Consider the following 17,313-nt stretch of genomic DNA (forward strand, 5'->3'; position numbering starts at 1 on the left):
TTACATGGCATACCCATAGTATCGAGCAATTTCCATCTCTTTTTCCCTCTCAATGAAATATTGCACTTTCCCCAAAGAGGTGTATTTAGCAGCATTCTCACGCTCTAGTTGAGCCTGCCTCTTCATGGCCTCCCGCTCTGGCCGCTGCTCTTTTGTGATCGGCTTTGACATTACGGGCTCAGGAACATTGGGTTTCCTCCAAGGAATGGGTTGGAAGCAGAAGTCTTGGAGTAGAAATTGGGTCTGAGGCTTGGGTGGGGACTGGTGCTTGGTCACAGCAGGGGGTACGGACTCCCGCTGGAGAGAAGTGCAAGATGAAGTTCTGTAGGGTACAGGCCGAGGAGCTGCAGGCTGAGGGACGCTAGGCCGGGTAGGTTTGGTCAAACCTGGTCGGGTTGGATTGGTCACAGTTGTCTGAGCTGGTTTGACAGGACCTGGCAAAGATGCAGGAGCTGGCCGGGATACATTGACTGCAGCAGGTTGAGCTGAGTTAGTAGAACCAGGGCAGGCAGGATAAGCCACAGCAGGCCGATATGAGGCCAGAGACTGTGGCCTCCGAGGAACAGGTCGAGCCTGAGGCTTGTCTAAGGTAGGAAAAGGCAAAGGTACTAACTTGACCTTCCCAGGAGGAGGCAGCTCATACTGCGAAGGAGATAGACTCTCTTTTGCAGCACTGTCATCTGGTTTCTGGGCTTTGACTTGAGTTTTCTCAGGACCTTTACCCTCACATGGGGTATTGAGCCATGACTTGATAGCAGGGGATGGCTGGGGGTCTTTAGGGTTGCTTGAATTTCCCAGGACCCGAGAGGAATTGAGTCCAGTTTTCTTATCACTCTTCTTCCCCAGTGCATGAAAAACCTGCACAGACTCCAGCATGTGCATGCCTAGGCAGCTTCGAGGCTTTTTAAAGTTCTCTTGGCTAAAGTCAGGTTGATTTTTCTTTCGCTTCATCTTGGGAATGCTTGGCTTTTCCTCTGCCTTGACTTTGTTCCCTGATGGCTTATTCTCTTCAGCCTTCTTGTTTTCTCTGGTTCTCTTGGTCTTTTCCTGCCCGCGGCTCTTAGTTTTGTTGATCCTGCCTGATGCAGCTTTCTGAGCTTTGCTGTTCGGCTGTCTGGCTGTGTTCACAGGAGCCTTGTCACTGACTGCAGCATTGCATATAATCACTTCTCCCCCTAACAGGCACTCTGGGTTCTTTGGCTGGATTTTGGCCTTGGGAGCATCACTGACAGACTCAGAGGCTTTATGTTTGTTCTTCCTGGGTTGATCAGAGGGCGCCTTTATGACATTTGGCTTTTCCTGCACCTGATTCACCTTAACAGCGCTGGTATCTTTGGCTATGATCAACTTTGGAGCTTCAGATTGATCAAGGTCTTTCAAAGAATGAAAGAACTGGGGAAGGTGAATATCCTCTACCAGTGTAGCAATGTCTGCAAAGCCACTGCTGGATTCAAACCCATTTTCAAGTGTCCCTAAGTCCTCAAAACTCAGGCTATTCTTTCCCAGATTCACATTTTCAGAAACAAGTTGCTCCTCTTGGCTGAGGGGATCAATGCTGGCCAGGAGCTCGTGAATATCAGAGATTTCTAAAGGGACTAGTGGAGGTTCTTGGTTTTCTATTGGGATCTGGTAAGCATCATCCAGAGGCTTTGAAAACTTAGTTTTAATATCATCCAAATTCTTATTCTCTGTTTGTTCCTGGCTTGGAACTGGAGGCAGTGCCAGGAGATTACTGGCACTCTGGACTGGAGCTATCATTGAAATGTCCCCAAGTTCAAGTGGTGGATTACTCTCAAGTATCTGGATATTTCTGCTAATGCAGGACCTAGGTAATTTTGAAGTTTCTGACAGACAAAATGTCTGGCTTGGAGGTTGCGATCCCAGGGAATTTTCCATCCTCAGGGAAGTCTCCATCACTACAGAGGAATCAAGGAAGAAGTCAGTCCCTGGTGATTGAGATGCTCCCTCCACCCCCAGACACCAGCACAGTAATCATGTACCTTTCAATGATGGGCAAGGCATTTCTACTACCTGGTTTTAAGGACAGTGGACACTGTCTTATGCTAGGAGCTAAGAGGTGACTGTTCTAATTCTTACTGGTGATCATTTGATGTCACTGATTTTTGGCTTTCTTTGTATTCCATAGGGATCTTATAAGCCAAATTAAAATGAGTCATATTTTTAAAATATAGCATGTCTTACAAAGCCTAGCATTCTCATGTAGAGTCCTTTCAATTCTCCCCGCTTTCCTGAAAGACTAAAAACACTTCACACCATGAACTATGAGAGGGAGTAGAGCTCTTCCTGATAAAGTAGATAAACAAAGAATCTTCAGCCTGCCTGCTCCGGACAGGATCTCAGACCACAAGGGCTTAAATCTTGGTGTAAAGTAAGGAAGTGAGGGACAGTTAAACTGGCACTATCATAATAAGAGTTCTGAAACACCTCCCAAGAAGACTATAGCAATAGATCAGGGAAGGGGGTGACACAGTGTGGTAGTACAGGGCGGGGACTGATCAACTAGAGCAGTGAAAAACGTGGTACCTTTGGGTACGTGCTTGTGGTGTTGGAGAAGACTCTCGAGAGTCCCTTGAACTGCAAGGAGATCCAACCAGTCCATCCTAAAGGAAATCAGTCCTGAATATTCATTGGAAGGACTAATGTTGAAGCTGAAGCTCCAATACTTTGGCCACCTGATGCAAAGAGCTGACTCATTTGAAAAGACCCTGATGCTGGGAAAGATTGAGGGCAGGAGGAGAAGGGGACGACAGAGGATGAGATGGCTGGATGGCATCACCGACTCAATGGACATGAGTTTGAGTGAGCTCCAGGAGCTGGTGATGGACGGGGAGGCTTGGTGTGCTTCAGTCCATGGGGTCGCAAAGAGTCGGACACAACTGAGCAACTGGACTGAATTATGGTTCTCTTACATGTAGCATAAATGACCTTTACAGTGTGCAACCTTCCACCTGCATTAGATGTTCTCATACACAGTCTAAAAACAGAGAGCACTGAGCAAAGGTAGTGGTTATTAAAGTCCCAGGATCTAAATTCTATCTGTCTATACGCCACTTCCCAACTGTAGATTTGACCCCATTTTTTGAATGCTGAGCTCATTCTACTTTCTTGCTGTTTGTACTTACCTTGACAACCTGTGTCTGTGATGGGCTGAGCAGACACAGAGTAGTAGATTCCAGAGGTAGAAGCTGGTGGTAGGATATTTGTGGGCTGAATCTCCTTTAGTACCATGACCATTTCTGGTTGGGCAGAGGTCCTGCTTCCTGCATACGACACAGAGCTATAGGACTGCAGGCAGGGGCCAAGTTCTTCAGATAGTAAAGGCCCCAGTGTGCCTTGGTGATAGTAATATACCTGGCCTCCTCCCTGGTGGGGAAGTGACAGGCTGTGTCCCTGGTTTGGAATCTGAGATGGTGTTCCCTGAACAAGGCTGGCAGAAAGAGATGGCTGTAGAGGGACCATGCTATTGATGTCTAATGTTTTGTCATACTGGGCTGCCATAGGCATGGAGGAAACAGCTGTGTCTTGGTCAATGACTGTCACAGTGAAGTCTCCAAGTGAAGAAGACTTCCTTTCAGTGCTTCCTGTGATGTCCCACTCAAAAATACCTGGACAGGAAGCAGCTGAAGTGGAGAGCTGGCTCTGGCCAGTGACTCCAGATAACATAGTTGTGCTGGAATGTTGGTAAAGGTAGGCACTACTCATGAGTGGCTGGAAAGAGGTGTCAGAGCCTGCTGGAAATAGCCATGCTGAACTGAGGGCTGGAGCAGAGACCCTGGAGAAGTTGCAGGCACTTTCTGTGAGGGAAGCTGCATTGCTCACCACAGGAAGAGAGAGCTGCAGAGAATTCTGGGTTCCAGGTACAGATGGATTTTGGAAATTTTCTGTAAGAACAAGAGGGTAAGAAAAAGATGAGTGAGATTGATAAATTCGCACTGTGTTTGAGGAACAGCATTATCTTAAGGTTCTTGCTATCAGATGCCTCTAATCTCAATACTTCCTGAGAAACCAAAAATCAGGCAGTTATGATGGCTGTAAGGGTTGGAGCAGTTTGACACTTCCTTATGTTGACTACCTGTGCCCCCGTCTTGGGCATACATTGTGCAGAAGACCCAAGTGATGTGATTCAGACATTGTTCTCCAGGCAGGAAATATCCTTCCTCCTGCCCTATCTTTCCCTTAAGTCTGCACTAGTATTGACTTGCATGCTGTTTCCTAGAACTGAAGCATTTTAGAACTAGGAGGTCCTTAGAGAACTTCTGTTCTTATAGTTTCATTTCATGAGTAAGGAAACTGAGGCTAAGAGAGTTCAGACTGACTTGTTCAAGTTCTCTCGTTATGTTAGTATCATTACCAGGTTTCAGAATCTAAGTATCCTGACTTGCTTGCCAGGATGCCGATCTGAGCATGATACGGCCAGAAACCAGGAGAAATTCAACTTATAATGTAGGCATTTGGAAACGGTAGAGCTATTACTATTGTAATCTTTAGTGTCTCACTTTGCTTGCACATTTCCCTCACTGTTACCTAGAGTCCACTGATGAATTTAAAGGGTCATCTTTACCCTCTTCAAGCCGGACTTCTCATCCCACCTCAGAATGATTATCTGAAAGTGAATTTCTGAACTGCCTTTTGAATGAAAAAAGTTATTTAACTCTCTGAGTTTCAGGATACTTATCTGTAGAGTGGTTATCACAACAAAAATAATAATAGCAGTAATAAGTAAACATGAATCATTAATACATTACACAATAAATAATAATACATGAATAAATGATACATTACATATGATTCATATGGAGCAAGATTTAATAAGTTCTAGAAAGACATAGAAAAGTCATGAAAAACATATTAGTTAATGTATATGTATAATATAGATATGAAAACTTCAGTATGTGGCAAGTGTTAAAGCATAATAAGTTTCATGATAAATGAAGTTCTGTATCATATGTACAATATTATGAGTGAATATTGCTCACTTTATCTCGGTAAATACTATTAATGAAAAGACACAAAAAGGTGACTTTGAATTAATTCCTAGCCAATACATACTGGCAGAGAAGATATATCTGTAAAAAATGCAGAGCAAGCTACAGAATGCAATAAATGTGAATGTATAGGTAGCCCAATATATGTAGACAATTATTTCAGTAAAAAAAAAAACAGTACAAAGTAGACAATAAAATAATGTATAAAAGAATTTCATTATTGGGCTCATTCATATTTTTATGCAGCAAGTAACAGGTACTAAGTCTAGTAAAAATATATATTTCAATGAATATAACTATGTCACAAGCAGAAAGGAAAACTTAAGAAGTATCAAGATGGTTTTCATATTTATCCTAGAACTTAGATTATAATCATCTTCAACATCCAGAAGGATGATATTCCAAAACCTGAAAGAACCATCTTCACTAATATCCAGTTTTAAAAGATTTTAAATGTAGGAAAATCCAAAGGACTCCACAACAATATTTTAGATAAATGCAGATTTTTTTTCCCCCCTAGCAGCACTGTGCAGTCTGGCAGTGAAAGCACCAAGTCCTAACCACTGGACAACCAGGGAATTCCCTATATGTGGAATTAGAGATACAGAGTTTGCCTTTTTCTTTTTCTTCTTAGGTAGCCAAGCTCTAAAAATGGATGATGGCTGTTGATCAACGTGCTCTCTGTGTTAGGAAGGAAATAATTGTAAAGATGAAAAGCAACCTTGACTTAGAACCTGCTATCATACAAAAGAATTAGTCCTTCTGATTTAAGTTAGAAAATGTCATTTTAAAATGTTATTTTTAATTGGTAAAATGTCTAATAGTTTCAAAGTCAGAATGAATGAAACACTGAAAATCAGCCCCCTAGATAATCACTTTTGTTTCTTGTTTATAGGAAGTATCATTTCTAAAACATATTTCTAAAATATTTATATTCAAAATTGTCAAGTGCCATCTGTGTTGAGAGAGGCAATAAAAGAAAAATCCTGAGTATGACTTTTCTGATAAGCTGTTTTTCCTGGTGATACCTTATTCTGGCCTTACTTTCCTTCCTAGTCTATTAATAGAAGCATTTGTAAAAATCAACGGTATTTTGCCCTGCTCTAAGCAGATTGTTCTCTGTGCTGTTTCTGCTTTAATTTAAAATCTTTGGATCCTGTCAACATTCCATCCCAAACTACTGTTTTCCTGAGACCTCCTCCTTGCTTTCTCTCCTCATTCTTGTATTTGCTCCTTCCTCTTGGTTCCCATTGGCCTCTGCTGATGAAGACAGTCCTAAACTTCCTTATGTTTGACTACACGCCTCCCACTAGCCCAGTGCTCTCCATCCTTTCTCCCTGTTTTCTCTTTTCAACTCATTTAGGTAGAAAACTCCAAAAACAAGTGAATATTACTTCTTGAGCAGCACTAAATTTCAAACACTAAGACTGAAATATTAACTGAGGGTGACCATTATGGGCAAAACAACTCAGTATATATTGCTAATTTTCTACACCACCTGGCTTTTCTCTGTTTCTGTTGAAACACTCTTGAGAAGTCTCTGATTTCATGTTCTACATGGGTCCCCTTTGAGATTCAATATTGAAAAGAAAAGAACCAGAGAGATAGACCAATGTAGCATCCTAATGTAACACTGGATGTAACATTAGATGAGGAAAAAACAGATCTTGTGAGACAGTGACTTGTCCAAAGTGTCCAAAGTCACAGAGATAGTAAATGTCCAAGTCAAAACTGAAATTAGGTCTCCAGATTTCTAGTTCAATACTTTCCTTCATTATTCATTTTGAATCTACTACTAAATTTACAGGCAGAAAAAAAAAATCTAATGAAAAACTTTACAAAGTTTCTTTCCATACCTGACATGGTCAGAGAAGAAGAGGAAAAATTAACTGCAGATACAAGGGAGGAGGAGATGATATAAGAGGATGTCTGGAATGATTGCAGCCAAGTGTACAGTACAAGTGTGTCCAGTACAAAGGTCACTGGTCACTGGTCACTGGTCACTTGCGATGATCCAAATTTATTTACAGACAACTCCATGGAAACCCCAAGATTCTACCAGGTGGCAGTAGATTTGGTGGGAGAATGATGTCACAAAGTGGGCAGTTTAAAGGTATGATACAGCCAATAGGGAGGTCAGATCACCAATAAGAAGACAGGATTGGATGCAGAAAAAAAGGTGTAGGAAACACCTAAATGTTTGAGCTCCGGGGAGGTGAAGTCCTCCAAGACAGATTTACTTCCCTCAAGCTCTTCCATGAAGGAAATCATTGCAACATTTCTTATAGATGCTCATTAATATAATTAACATAGTTACTTATATTCTATGTAGCATTATATTTTATGTTATGCACTTACAGTTACATATGTCTTGGTTAATTAATAACCTTAGAGAAGAAGGAAAGAGACATCCAGTTTGAACTATTATAGTTGTTCTGAAATCCTATCAGTCTATTACATTAGTGAACTTGCAGTAGCTTTTAAGGAGCAAAGGAAGGGATTAAGAAGCTCTCTCCGTAACTTCGTTAAAGAGTAGGGCAAAGCTGGTTGAGTGCACCTTGTGGAGAATGATGTGGTCCAAGGCTCTTCTCTTTTAGTTTCGTCTCCTTGACTCCTCCTTTTCTTGGGCTGGGCCAGGTTGGACTTGCTTTTCTCTTCTGCCCTCCATTTTTGTTGTTGTTGTTGTTTTAGGCCTTGTTTCTGGGACAACTCTTGATCTTGCATGCTTACCATCTTGTTTGTTACTTCCTGTCAACTTCCAGCATCGGAGTCTTCTTTTCAGTGCTTGATGCTTCACAAAATAGACTCAGCCCAATGGAAGCAAATACCAGAGAGCTAGGACACACAGCTGGTTGCAGACCTTTTCTCTTGCAGCCTTTGGTTGCAATTCTTTTGACCATAATTTACTACCTCTGGTTCCTTGGCCCACACAGGCATCCTGCCATCCAGCGCTTTTATATATGAGAGGCATTCTGGATACTGTCCCTTTTCCTTCCCACATAAGTATATCCAAGGTGGCAGTTGCTGTAGCCTCCTCCCCTTGGCAAACAGCCACTCTAGAATCTTGAGCCTCTAGGATTCTCTCTTGCATGCTTGGATGTGAGGCCAGACAAAATGAACAGGAGAATTAGAGATAGAAGAGGACATTTGTGGAAAATAGGCTGGGGGCAGGGTGCTGGTAAGGTGAAAGGGCGCATGTTAAAAGAGAGTCATGTAGGTTTTTCAATTTCTGTGAGAAGCAAGTGGACACACTTTGGCCTCACTTTGTATTAACAGAACCAACAATTTTAGAGACGGATATATTTATGTAGCTAGATAGTGCAGCAACTGCCACGAATTCTGTACACTAGAAAGAATAATCTTACAGGTATTTTTCATTTTATGTCATATTACCTTATTTATATCATTCACTGGTGTATTTATAGAATACAGACTGTTTTTAAATGCTCTGGTTTTGCCTACATGGTTCTTTTTTTGTCATATTTTCTAAGGGATCCAGCGTTTTAAGGCATACTGCATGTTTATTTTGAAGCATCATAAACTAACTTGGCCTGATGGATTTTGTGGAAAAGCTGTAAACAGCGTCTGTGAAAAAGGCATTTTGTTGAGTTGCACTGTGCACCCAAGTGGAAGGAGCCACTATCTGCTGTCAGCCTGACTTGGTCTGGAGTGCCTCTGCTTCCCACCCTCCCCTGCCCCGTTAGTGCTTTTCCCACTAACCACTCTTGTGATTTTGATAATGTGAGTTATGGCTGAGTTGCTAATGACTTATATGTGGGGTAAGCTGATTTGAAGGAGGGAATCTATGGTTCTATTCATTTTCCTTGGTAGTAAGCTATCTGGGGGTGCAAAAGAGCAATCTATCTGGGGACTTTGCTAATACCGACGTTTCTCATAGATGGGATCTCTGAAGACACATAGTTAATCTATATGCTTGTTTTCCCTTTTATGAAATATATGGGGGATGATACTTAACTGACAAGAAATTGTGAACGGTGTGGTGTACAGATGTGGCTTAGGCTTTTAAGTGTATATCAAGGTTTTCCCCCCTAAGCTTCATACTTCAGATGGCCTATTTCCATGATGCAAAAGAGCAATCTATCTGGGGACTTTGCTAATACCGACGTTTCTCATAGATGGGAAAAAAGAGCAATCTATCTGGGGACTTTGCTAATACCGACGTTTCTCATAGATGGGATCTCTGAAGACACATAGTTAATCTATATGCTTGTTTTCCCTTTTATGAAATATATGGGGGATGATACTTAACTGACAAGAAATTGTGAACGGTGTGGTGTACAGATGTGGCTTAGGCTTTTAAGTGTATATCAAGGTTTTCCCCCCTAAGCTTCATACTTCAGATGGCCTATTTCCATGATTCTAGTATGTGATGTGAGGCTAACAATATATACTAAATACCTGCAAGCCAAACAAGTCTCTCTTTCTCTATATTCCCATGGATATCAAGGGACTCATGACTGCTGCCTGGAAAATCCCATGGACAGAGGAGCCTGGTAGGCTACAGTCCATGCGGTCGCAAAGAGTCGGACATGACTGAGCGACTTCACTTTCACATGACTACTGCAGGTTTGGGTGGATGGTGTGATAGAGGGAAATGCAGTAAGACCAATTTTGGTAGCAATAAAATGTTTACATATTAAAATGTTCAGTTCCAGTATTCAATTCTACTTTGGGAAACTATGAGTTGGGCTTTTCCTGATTCCACCAAACCTAAGTAGCTTATTTGGTTTCCCTAGATCCAGTCATTGAAGTTTAGCTTGCAATCTCAGCATCATCTTATCCTCTAAGAGAATCTTACATGTAGGAAGAAGAAATTAAAGAGTTCAACACTTTGGAACATCAACCCTTCCCTGACCTTAGGTCTTTTTTGTTTTTTTAGTTTACTTATTTTTAATTGGAATATAATTGCTTTACAATGTTGTGTTGGTTTCTGCCATACATCAATATGGATCAGCCATAGCTATACATATGTCCCCTCCCTCTTGAACCTCCCTTCCACTTTCCATCCCATGTCACCACTCTAGGTTGTCACACAGCATGGGGTCAAGCTCCCTACATCATACAGCAAATCCCACTGGCTATCTATTTCACCTTTGGTAATGTACATGTTTCAATGCTATGCTCTTAATTCACCCCACCCTCTCCTTCACCCAATGTGTCCACAAGTCTGTTCTGTACATCTGAGCCTGTATTATTACCCTACAAAGATGTTCATCAGTACTGTTTTTCTAGATTCCATATGTATATGTTAATACATGATAGTTATTTTTCTCCTTCTGACTTACTTCACTTGTATAATAGGCACTAGCTTCATGCACCTCATGAGAACTGACAAATTCATTCTTTTTATGGTTGAGTAATATTTCATTGTATAGATGTACCACAGTTTCTTTATCCATTCATCTGTTGATGAACATCTAGGTTGCTTCCATGTCCTGGCTTGCCGGGGGCCAGCGTGAGGAACTCCGCCCATGGCAAAGGTCATGAGGAAGGAGGCTTGGCATACGCAAAGGCGTGATCAAGCCTCAGGAAACCCCCTGTTCCCGAGCATCTACCCCAAAACCAGAGTCTGTTTTATGCTCTCACCTACACCTCTGACTTTACGGGGGGCTCTCCTCCATAACCGTTTTTCTTGGAGAAGGAGTAAACGTGCAGCTCCAAGTCAATAAAAATTCCTGGGCATGACAAGAGTGTTTCAGCTTATGGACTCCTCTGAAGGTTATCTAGCCCGCCTGTATAGGTTCGTCTGGCCACATGTGATTGTTTACAGCTTCCCAACCTGAGAGGCACGAGATGTTTTAGACTTACTAGAGGCAAATTCTTTTGGGGAGTTGGAAATTATTAGTATAGTGGGTTGGTTAGGAATTATATTGGTGAAGGGTTTTTCATTTGTTGTGTCAATAATTGCTGCTAATTCCCTGCTCTGGGTGGAACAAGGATGTCTCAGGTCAAACCTCTCTGCTGACAGACTAGCTTGTGTGACAGGATTATCCATACTCCTGCCACATGATTGTTTACTACCTCTTAACCATAAACAGCACAGAGAGTTTTGGAGTATTTTGAGAGTCTTAATTAGCATAGGGCTTTTTCATCTTGTTGAGTGAATGATTGCCGCCAGGCCTCCATATCCTTAGGCACCTGGGAATATATAAATCAATGTATTTGGAATATAGCAAAGGAAATATAGTAGTTTTTGATGTTAGCAATACTAGACTTTTTGAGTTAATGGATCTTCTCTTTTGTAATAGATCACTGTACTTTGTTACAAATCACTGTGTCCTTGCTATGTAAAAATGTAACTTTATCACTATCTTAAGACTAAATAGATCTTAAGGGGAGCATTGGTGAAAGAATTTTCATTTGTTGGGCTGATGTTTGCTGCTAAATTTCCATATTCCCTGCCCTTATAATGAATATAACTAGCATATAGGAGAAATAAGTATTAACCTTTAAGCATATAGGAAGAAATAAGTATTAACCTTTAAGATTAATCATGTTAACCTTGGGTTAAATAAATTCCTTTCTTGATTGTAACTCACTACACCCTCACCCTATAGGAATGTAACTTTATTTGGAGGGTGGTGCCTGGTTTAAGAATAAACATCCTTGGAAGAAATAAGTTTTTTGGTTATCAGAAAGAAAGGATCATAAAATGTCAGCAGGTCTCACTCATGGCCAGAAGATGATGTACCTTTTTTTATACATTTATGTGAAGCACCTGATTTTGATAAAGTTCAGGACTGCTGACCCCCGCGTGACTCTGTATTCATCCCTATATGTAACAAAAGGTACATAAGCAAACCTAAAAATAAAGAAAATGGGATCAGTTTCTGGAAAGACTGATTCCCCCATGTCGCTTCTTTCTTGCTCCCGTTTTTCTGGCTGAATTCCCATCTGGAGCATGGATGCTATTCCACGTAATCCAAGTTATTCAGCCTCCTTTTCTACACTATCTCCTACTACACTATCTGTTTCTAATCTCTCTCTATATCTGTAATTAAATATGTATTTTTCCAAAGACACCGACTCCGTCCCCCCACCTTCGGATCACCCTGGATCCACCGGGGCTGGACCCCGGCACTGGCTATTGTAAACAGTACTGCTAAGAACACTGGGGTACATGTGTCTTTTAGAATTGTGGTTTGCTCAAGGTATATGCCCAGTAGTGGGATTTCTGGGTCATATAATGGTTTTATCTATGTTTTTTTTCTTTTAATCTCCTTACTGGTCTCTGCAGTGGCTATATCAACTTACATCCCCACCAGCAATGCAAGAGGGTTCCTTTTTCTCAACATCCTCTCCAGCATTTATTGTTTGTAGATTTTTTGGTGATGTCAATTCTGACAGTAATAAGGTGATACTTCGTTTTAGTTTTGATTTACACTTATTTAATAATGAGCAATGTTGAGCATTTTTCATGTGTTTATTAGTGATCTGTATGTCCTCTTTAGAGACATGCATGTTTAGATCTTCTGCCCATTTTTTATTGGGCTATTTGTTTTTCTGATATTGAGCTGCCTGAGCTGCTTGTATATTTTGGAGATTAATCCTTTGTCAGTTGTTTCATTTCCAATTATTTTCTCCCATTCTGAGCTTTGTATTTTAATCTTGCTTATGGTTTCCTTTGCTATGCAAAAACTTTTAAGTTTAATTAGGTCCCATTTGTTTATTTGTGTTTTTATTTCCGTTACTCTAGGAGGTGGGTCATAGAGGATCTTGCTGTGATTTATGTCAAAGAGTATTCTACTTATGTTTTCCTCTAAGGGTTTTATAGTTTCTGGTCTTACATTTAGGTGTTTAATCCATTTTGAGTTTATCTTTGTGTATGGTATTAGAAAGTGTTCTAATTTCACTTTTTTACGTGTAGCTTTCCAGTTTTCCCAGCAGCACTTATTGAAGAGACTATCTTTTATTCCATCGTATATTTGTGCCTCCTTTGTCAAAGATAAGGTGCCCATAGGTGTGTGGGTTTACCTCTGGGCTTTCTGTCTTTTTCCATTGGTCTATATTTCTGTTTTTGTGTCAGTACCATACTGTCTTGGAGAAGGAAATGGCAACCCACTCCAGTCTTCTTGCCTGGAAAATTGCATGGACGGAGGAGCCTGGTAGGTTACAGTTCATGGAGTTGCAAAGAATCGGACACGACTGAGCGACTTCACTTTCACTTTTACCATACTGTCTTGAAGACTGTAGCTTTTACCACTATTATTCAGCATACTTTTGGAAGTCCTAGCCATGGCATCAGAGAAGACTAAAAAATAAAAGGAACCCATATTGGAAAGAATTAAAACTCTCACTGTTTGCAGATGACATGACACTATACATAGAAAGTCCTAAAGATACTATCAGAACTAGAGCTAGTCAGTGAATTTTGTAAAGTTGCAGGACACAAATCAGTACACAGATATTACTTCCATTCCTATACACTAACATTGAAAAATCAGAAAGAGAAATTAAGATGTCAATCTCATTGACCATTACAACAAAAATAATAAAATATCTAGGAATAAACCTACCTAAGGAGACAAAAATGTTGCATGCAGATAACTATAAGATATTGATGAAAGAAATCAAAGATGACATAAACAGATGGAGAGCTCTATAATTTTCCTGAACTGGAAGAATCAATATTGTGAAAAAACTATACTTCCCAAAGCAATCTACAGATTCAATGCAACCCTTATCAAATTACCAATGGCATTTTTCACAAAACTAGAACAAAAAATTTCACAATTTGTGTGGCAACACAAAAGACGCTGAATAATCAAAGAAATCTTAAGCAGAATGGAGCTAGAGGAATCACCCTTCCTGACTTCAGACTATACTACAAAGCTTTATTTTTATAGTTAGGGTATTGTCTTGTCCCATAGACTCACTTCCTGCATTTTGAACCCATTACGTTAACTGAGATGTCTCGGTGTAACATATCCAGTTCATCTACCCGAGGCTCTTCTTAATTCACCTTATTGTCACATTTGGATTTAATTAAATACTGAAATCCCTCAAACCCTTGCATGGCCTTGCCAGATACTGTTATATTTTGTTAGTGTCAAACACTTAGATGTCTGGTGCTCCAAATATCCTGGGGTCCTTTATCTTCCATTCCGGTATACTGCATTCAATCTTTCCCAGCATCAGGGTCTTTTCTGATGAATTGGCTGTTAGCATCGGGTGCCCAAAGTATTGAAGCTTCATTTTCGGCACCAGTCCTTCCAATGAGTAGTCAGGGTTGATTTTCTTTAAGATTGACTGGTTTGATCGCCTAGCTGTCCCAGGGACTCTCAAGAATCTTCTCCAGCACTACAGCTCGAAAACATCAATTCTTTGGTGCTCTGCCTCCTTCATGGTCCAGCACTCACATCCATACCTGACTACTGGAAAGACCATAGCCTTGACTCTATGGACCTTTGTCAGCAAGGCGTTGCCTTTGTTTTTTATTACACTGTCTAGGTTTGTCACAGCTTTCTTGCCGAGAAGCGATCCTCTTCTGATTTCATGGCTGCGGTCACCACGTGCAGTGATTTCAGAGCCCAAGAAGAAATCTGTCACTGCTTTCACCTTTCCCTTCTATGTGCCATGAAGTGATGCGACTGTTAAGCAAGCTTTTTCACTCTCCTCTTTCACCCTCATCAAGAGGCTCTTTAGTTCCTTTTCGCTATCTGCCATTAAAGTGGTATCGTGGGCTTATCTGAGCCATTAGGCACAAATACGTATACACAAGTGTGAATGTAAGCACTTGGAAAATAGCTGAAAGCGCCACACAAAGCACTGGGAGAGTGGGAAAACTCTCCATGTCCCGCACTATTGGAATTCTGAAGGGTGCACACACGAAATCATGGACCTGTGCAACCCGCCTCTGGGTAAGGAGGCCATCGCAGCCAGAGTCCTGTTTACGGATCAAGTCTCTCAGTCAGCCGTCGTGATGACGTCATCTAGGCAGGCGGTGGCGCATGCGCAATAGAAGGAAATCCTGGCGCTGCGTGGGTTGCTTCTTAGGCGTTTCCGGTTTGGGTTCGTGCCGGCCCCCGGGTCTCTGGGCTGGCAGCTTTTGCACTCTTGGCGTTGCGTGCGCGGCATCTTGGGGGTCACATGAGCCAGTGGCATCATGCCGGTGGTCACTGGGACCAGGATCGTGTCTTTTCTGGACATTCGTCAGCCAAGAAGAAGGGCGGAAACCATATACCCGAAAGGTAATACACGCCTTGGTCCCTGGGAGTTGCCCTTTCCGCTCAGAGCCCCTCGGCCTGGTCTTCATCTCTTGTGCTCTCCGTCTGTCGTGTATACCCCGGCCGGCTTGGACCGTCCGCCTTGTGCTAGTCGGCATTGACCCTCTCACGGCTGCGTTCAGAGTAGCAGAAAGGGACGGTGTGTGATGTTCTGATTTCTCCCCATTGTTTCAAAAGGGAGGCTCTGGTCATTGCTTTTCAGGTAAAATGCCAAAGGACTGCTTTTTTAAGGTGAGACTGTCGGTGTTGGGGACACAGCGTAATTACCAAAATAGACTCCCCTTCAATTCCTTAGGTCTTCCCTGGTTGACTCAGACGGGTTAAAGAATCCGCCTGCAATGCAGAGTCCTGAGTTCGATCTCTGAGAAGATACCCTTGGAGAAGGGGATGACAACCCACTCCTGTATTTTTGCGTGGAGAATAGTCGCAGAGTCGGACACAACTAAGTGACTAGCACTTACAGTTTTCACCTCCAGTTCCTGAAGCTGTGTTGTTTTTGGCACAGAAAATACAGGAACTGAGTTTCAGTGGGGGAAAAAAAACAAAACAATACCGCCGAATTTTCCAAAGAAACAGTTGTGCGTTATTTGTGTTGTCTCCGGGAATCGTAAAGAGCATAGTCTTGCTTCAGAACCGGTGTCATTTGAGAGGTCTATCTCTATACATTCAAATTAATTTTGAGACTTTACTCATATATACAGTAAACCCATTTATTCCCTGAGACTTTCGTTTCTTCCACTGCATATCCTATTAAATCAACTCCATTTTATCTCCTGAATTTCTTTTGAATCTGTCACGTCTTCTTCATCCTAATACTGAACTTTTGCGCTCACTTTCTGTGCTTCAGATATACTGAGTTAACCTTAGTTCCAACTCATCTTACAGAAATCAGTTCAAATATTACTTTTCACTGTGATTCCTAGCATTTTGTGACCTTCACAATCCCTTTAATATCAAGTTTTCTTTTAAAATACCGATTTGAAGTTCCCTAAGTCTGAGTGAACTCAGGGAGTTAGTGATGGACAGGGAGGCCTGGCGGGCTGCGATTCATGGGGTCGCAAAGAGTCGGACACGACTGAGTGACTGAACTGAACTGAACTGAATTTGATGGCATCACTTACATGAGGACTTAGAATAAACTGGGAAGTGAAAGTATTGTGTTTAAACTATTTCAGTCAACCTGCTTGTATTAATGATACCTTAATATTCAACAGCAGGCCGTTTTAATTAGGGAGTCAGAAGTTCTGGCCATCTCTGGTTTTAGATATATTTTGTTAAGACCTTTGCACTGTTCTGTTACTTTTTATCTGCGTTCACGAGCGAAAAACTGGAACTAGGGGAAGTAAAGGTTATTACTAGGTGGATTTGAATAAAATGCAAAGCTGAAAGAAGAGGAATCTACTGTAGAGGACTTTCATTTCCATTTTGAAGGTGCATTCATCCTGTGCTGGGAGACAGACTAATATAAAATTTGCCTAACAAAAAATGTATTGATAGGTGGAAAGACTACCTCCCAGTTGGACAGAGGATGCCTGGGACTCGTTTCATTGCTTTCAAAGTTCCTTTGAAAAAGGTACGCAAAAGTTGATACAGTATTTTTTCAAAATCTATATTCACCAGATAGAACCCTAGTTCTCAACCCTGTTGTACTCCATTTTCCTTTTTTATACTTCTTTTTTTTCCTTTTTATACTTTTCACTACCCCCTTTACTATCCTAAAATGAATTCATAGATAAATACAACCTAATTTCATAGGGAAAAATCAACGTAATGCTTTAACTATAAGTAAAGAGTAAATAAAGTAATCTATAATAAAGTAATATGTACCTTGGGACTTCCGTGGGGGCTCAGTGGTAAAGAATTTGCCTGCCAAGCAAGAGACACAAGTTTGATCCCTGGGTTGGAAAGATCCCCCAGAGAAAGAAATGGCAACCCACTTCAGTATTCTTACCTTGGAAATCCCATGGGCAGAGGAGCCTGGCAGGCTACAGTCCATTGGGTTGCAAAAGAGTCAGACATGACTTAACCAACTCGACAACAACAACAACGACATATATCTC

At 41.3% G+C, this 17,313-nt stretch overlaps 2 protein-coding genes across 2 annotated transcripts in view; one reads left to right on the plus strand and one right to left on the minus strand.

The window, feature by feature from the left end:
* On the minus strand, positions 1 to 15,104 carry C11H2orf78 (chromosome 11 C2orf78 homolog). The gene is made up of 4 exons (XM_052648231.1): positions 14,982 to 15,104; positions 6,863 to 6,935; positions 3,144 to 3,902; positions 1 to 1,916 (listed from the first exon to the last, which is right to left on the minus strand). The coding sequence occupies exons 1-4, from the start codon at positions 15,102 to 15,104 to the stop codon at positions 1 to 3; spliced, it is 2,871 nt and encodes a 956-aa protein (XP_052504191.1).
* Positions 15,045 to 17,313, plus strand: part of DUSP11 (dual specificity phosphatase 11) — a 14,941-nt gene continuing 12,672 nt past the window's right edge. Inside the window, exons 1-2 of the mRNA XM_052649188.1 lie at positions 15,045 to 15,217; positions 16,751 to 16,826. Of these exons, the coding sequence (XP_052505148.1) occupies positions 15,117 to 15,217; positions 16,751 to 16,826 (177 nt within the window). The 5' untranslated portion in view covers positions 15,045 to 15,116. The remainder of the gene's footprint in view (positions 15,218 to 16,750; positions 16,827 to 17,313) is intronic.

The sequence above is a fragment of the Budorcas taxicolor genome, chromosome 11 (assembly GCF_023091745.1).
Source record: "Budorcas taxicolor isolate Tak-1 chromosome 11, Takin1.1, whole genome shotgun sequence".
NCBI classification, from domain to species: Eukaryota; Metazoa; Chordata; class Mammalia; order Artiodactyla; family Bovidae; genus Budorcas; species Budorcas taxicolor.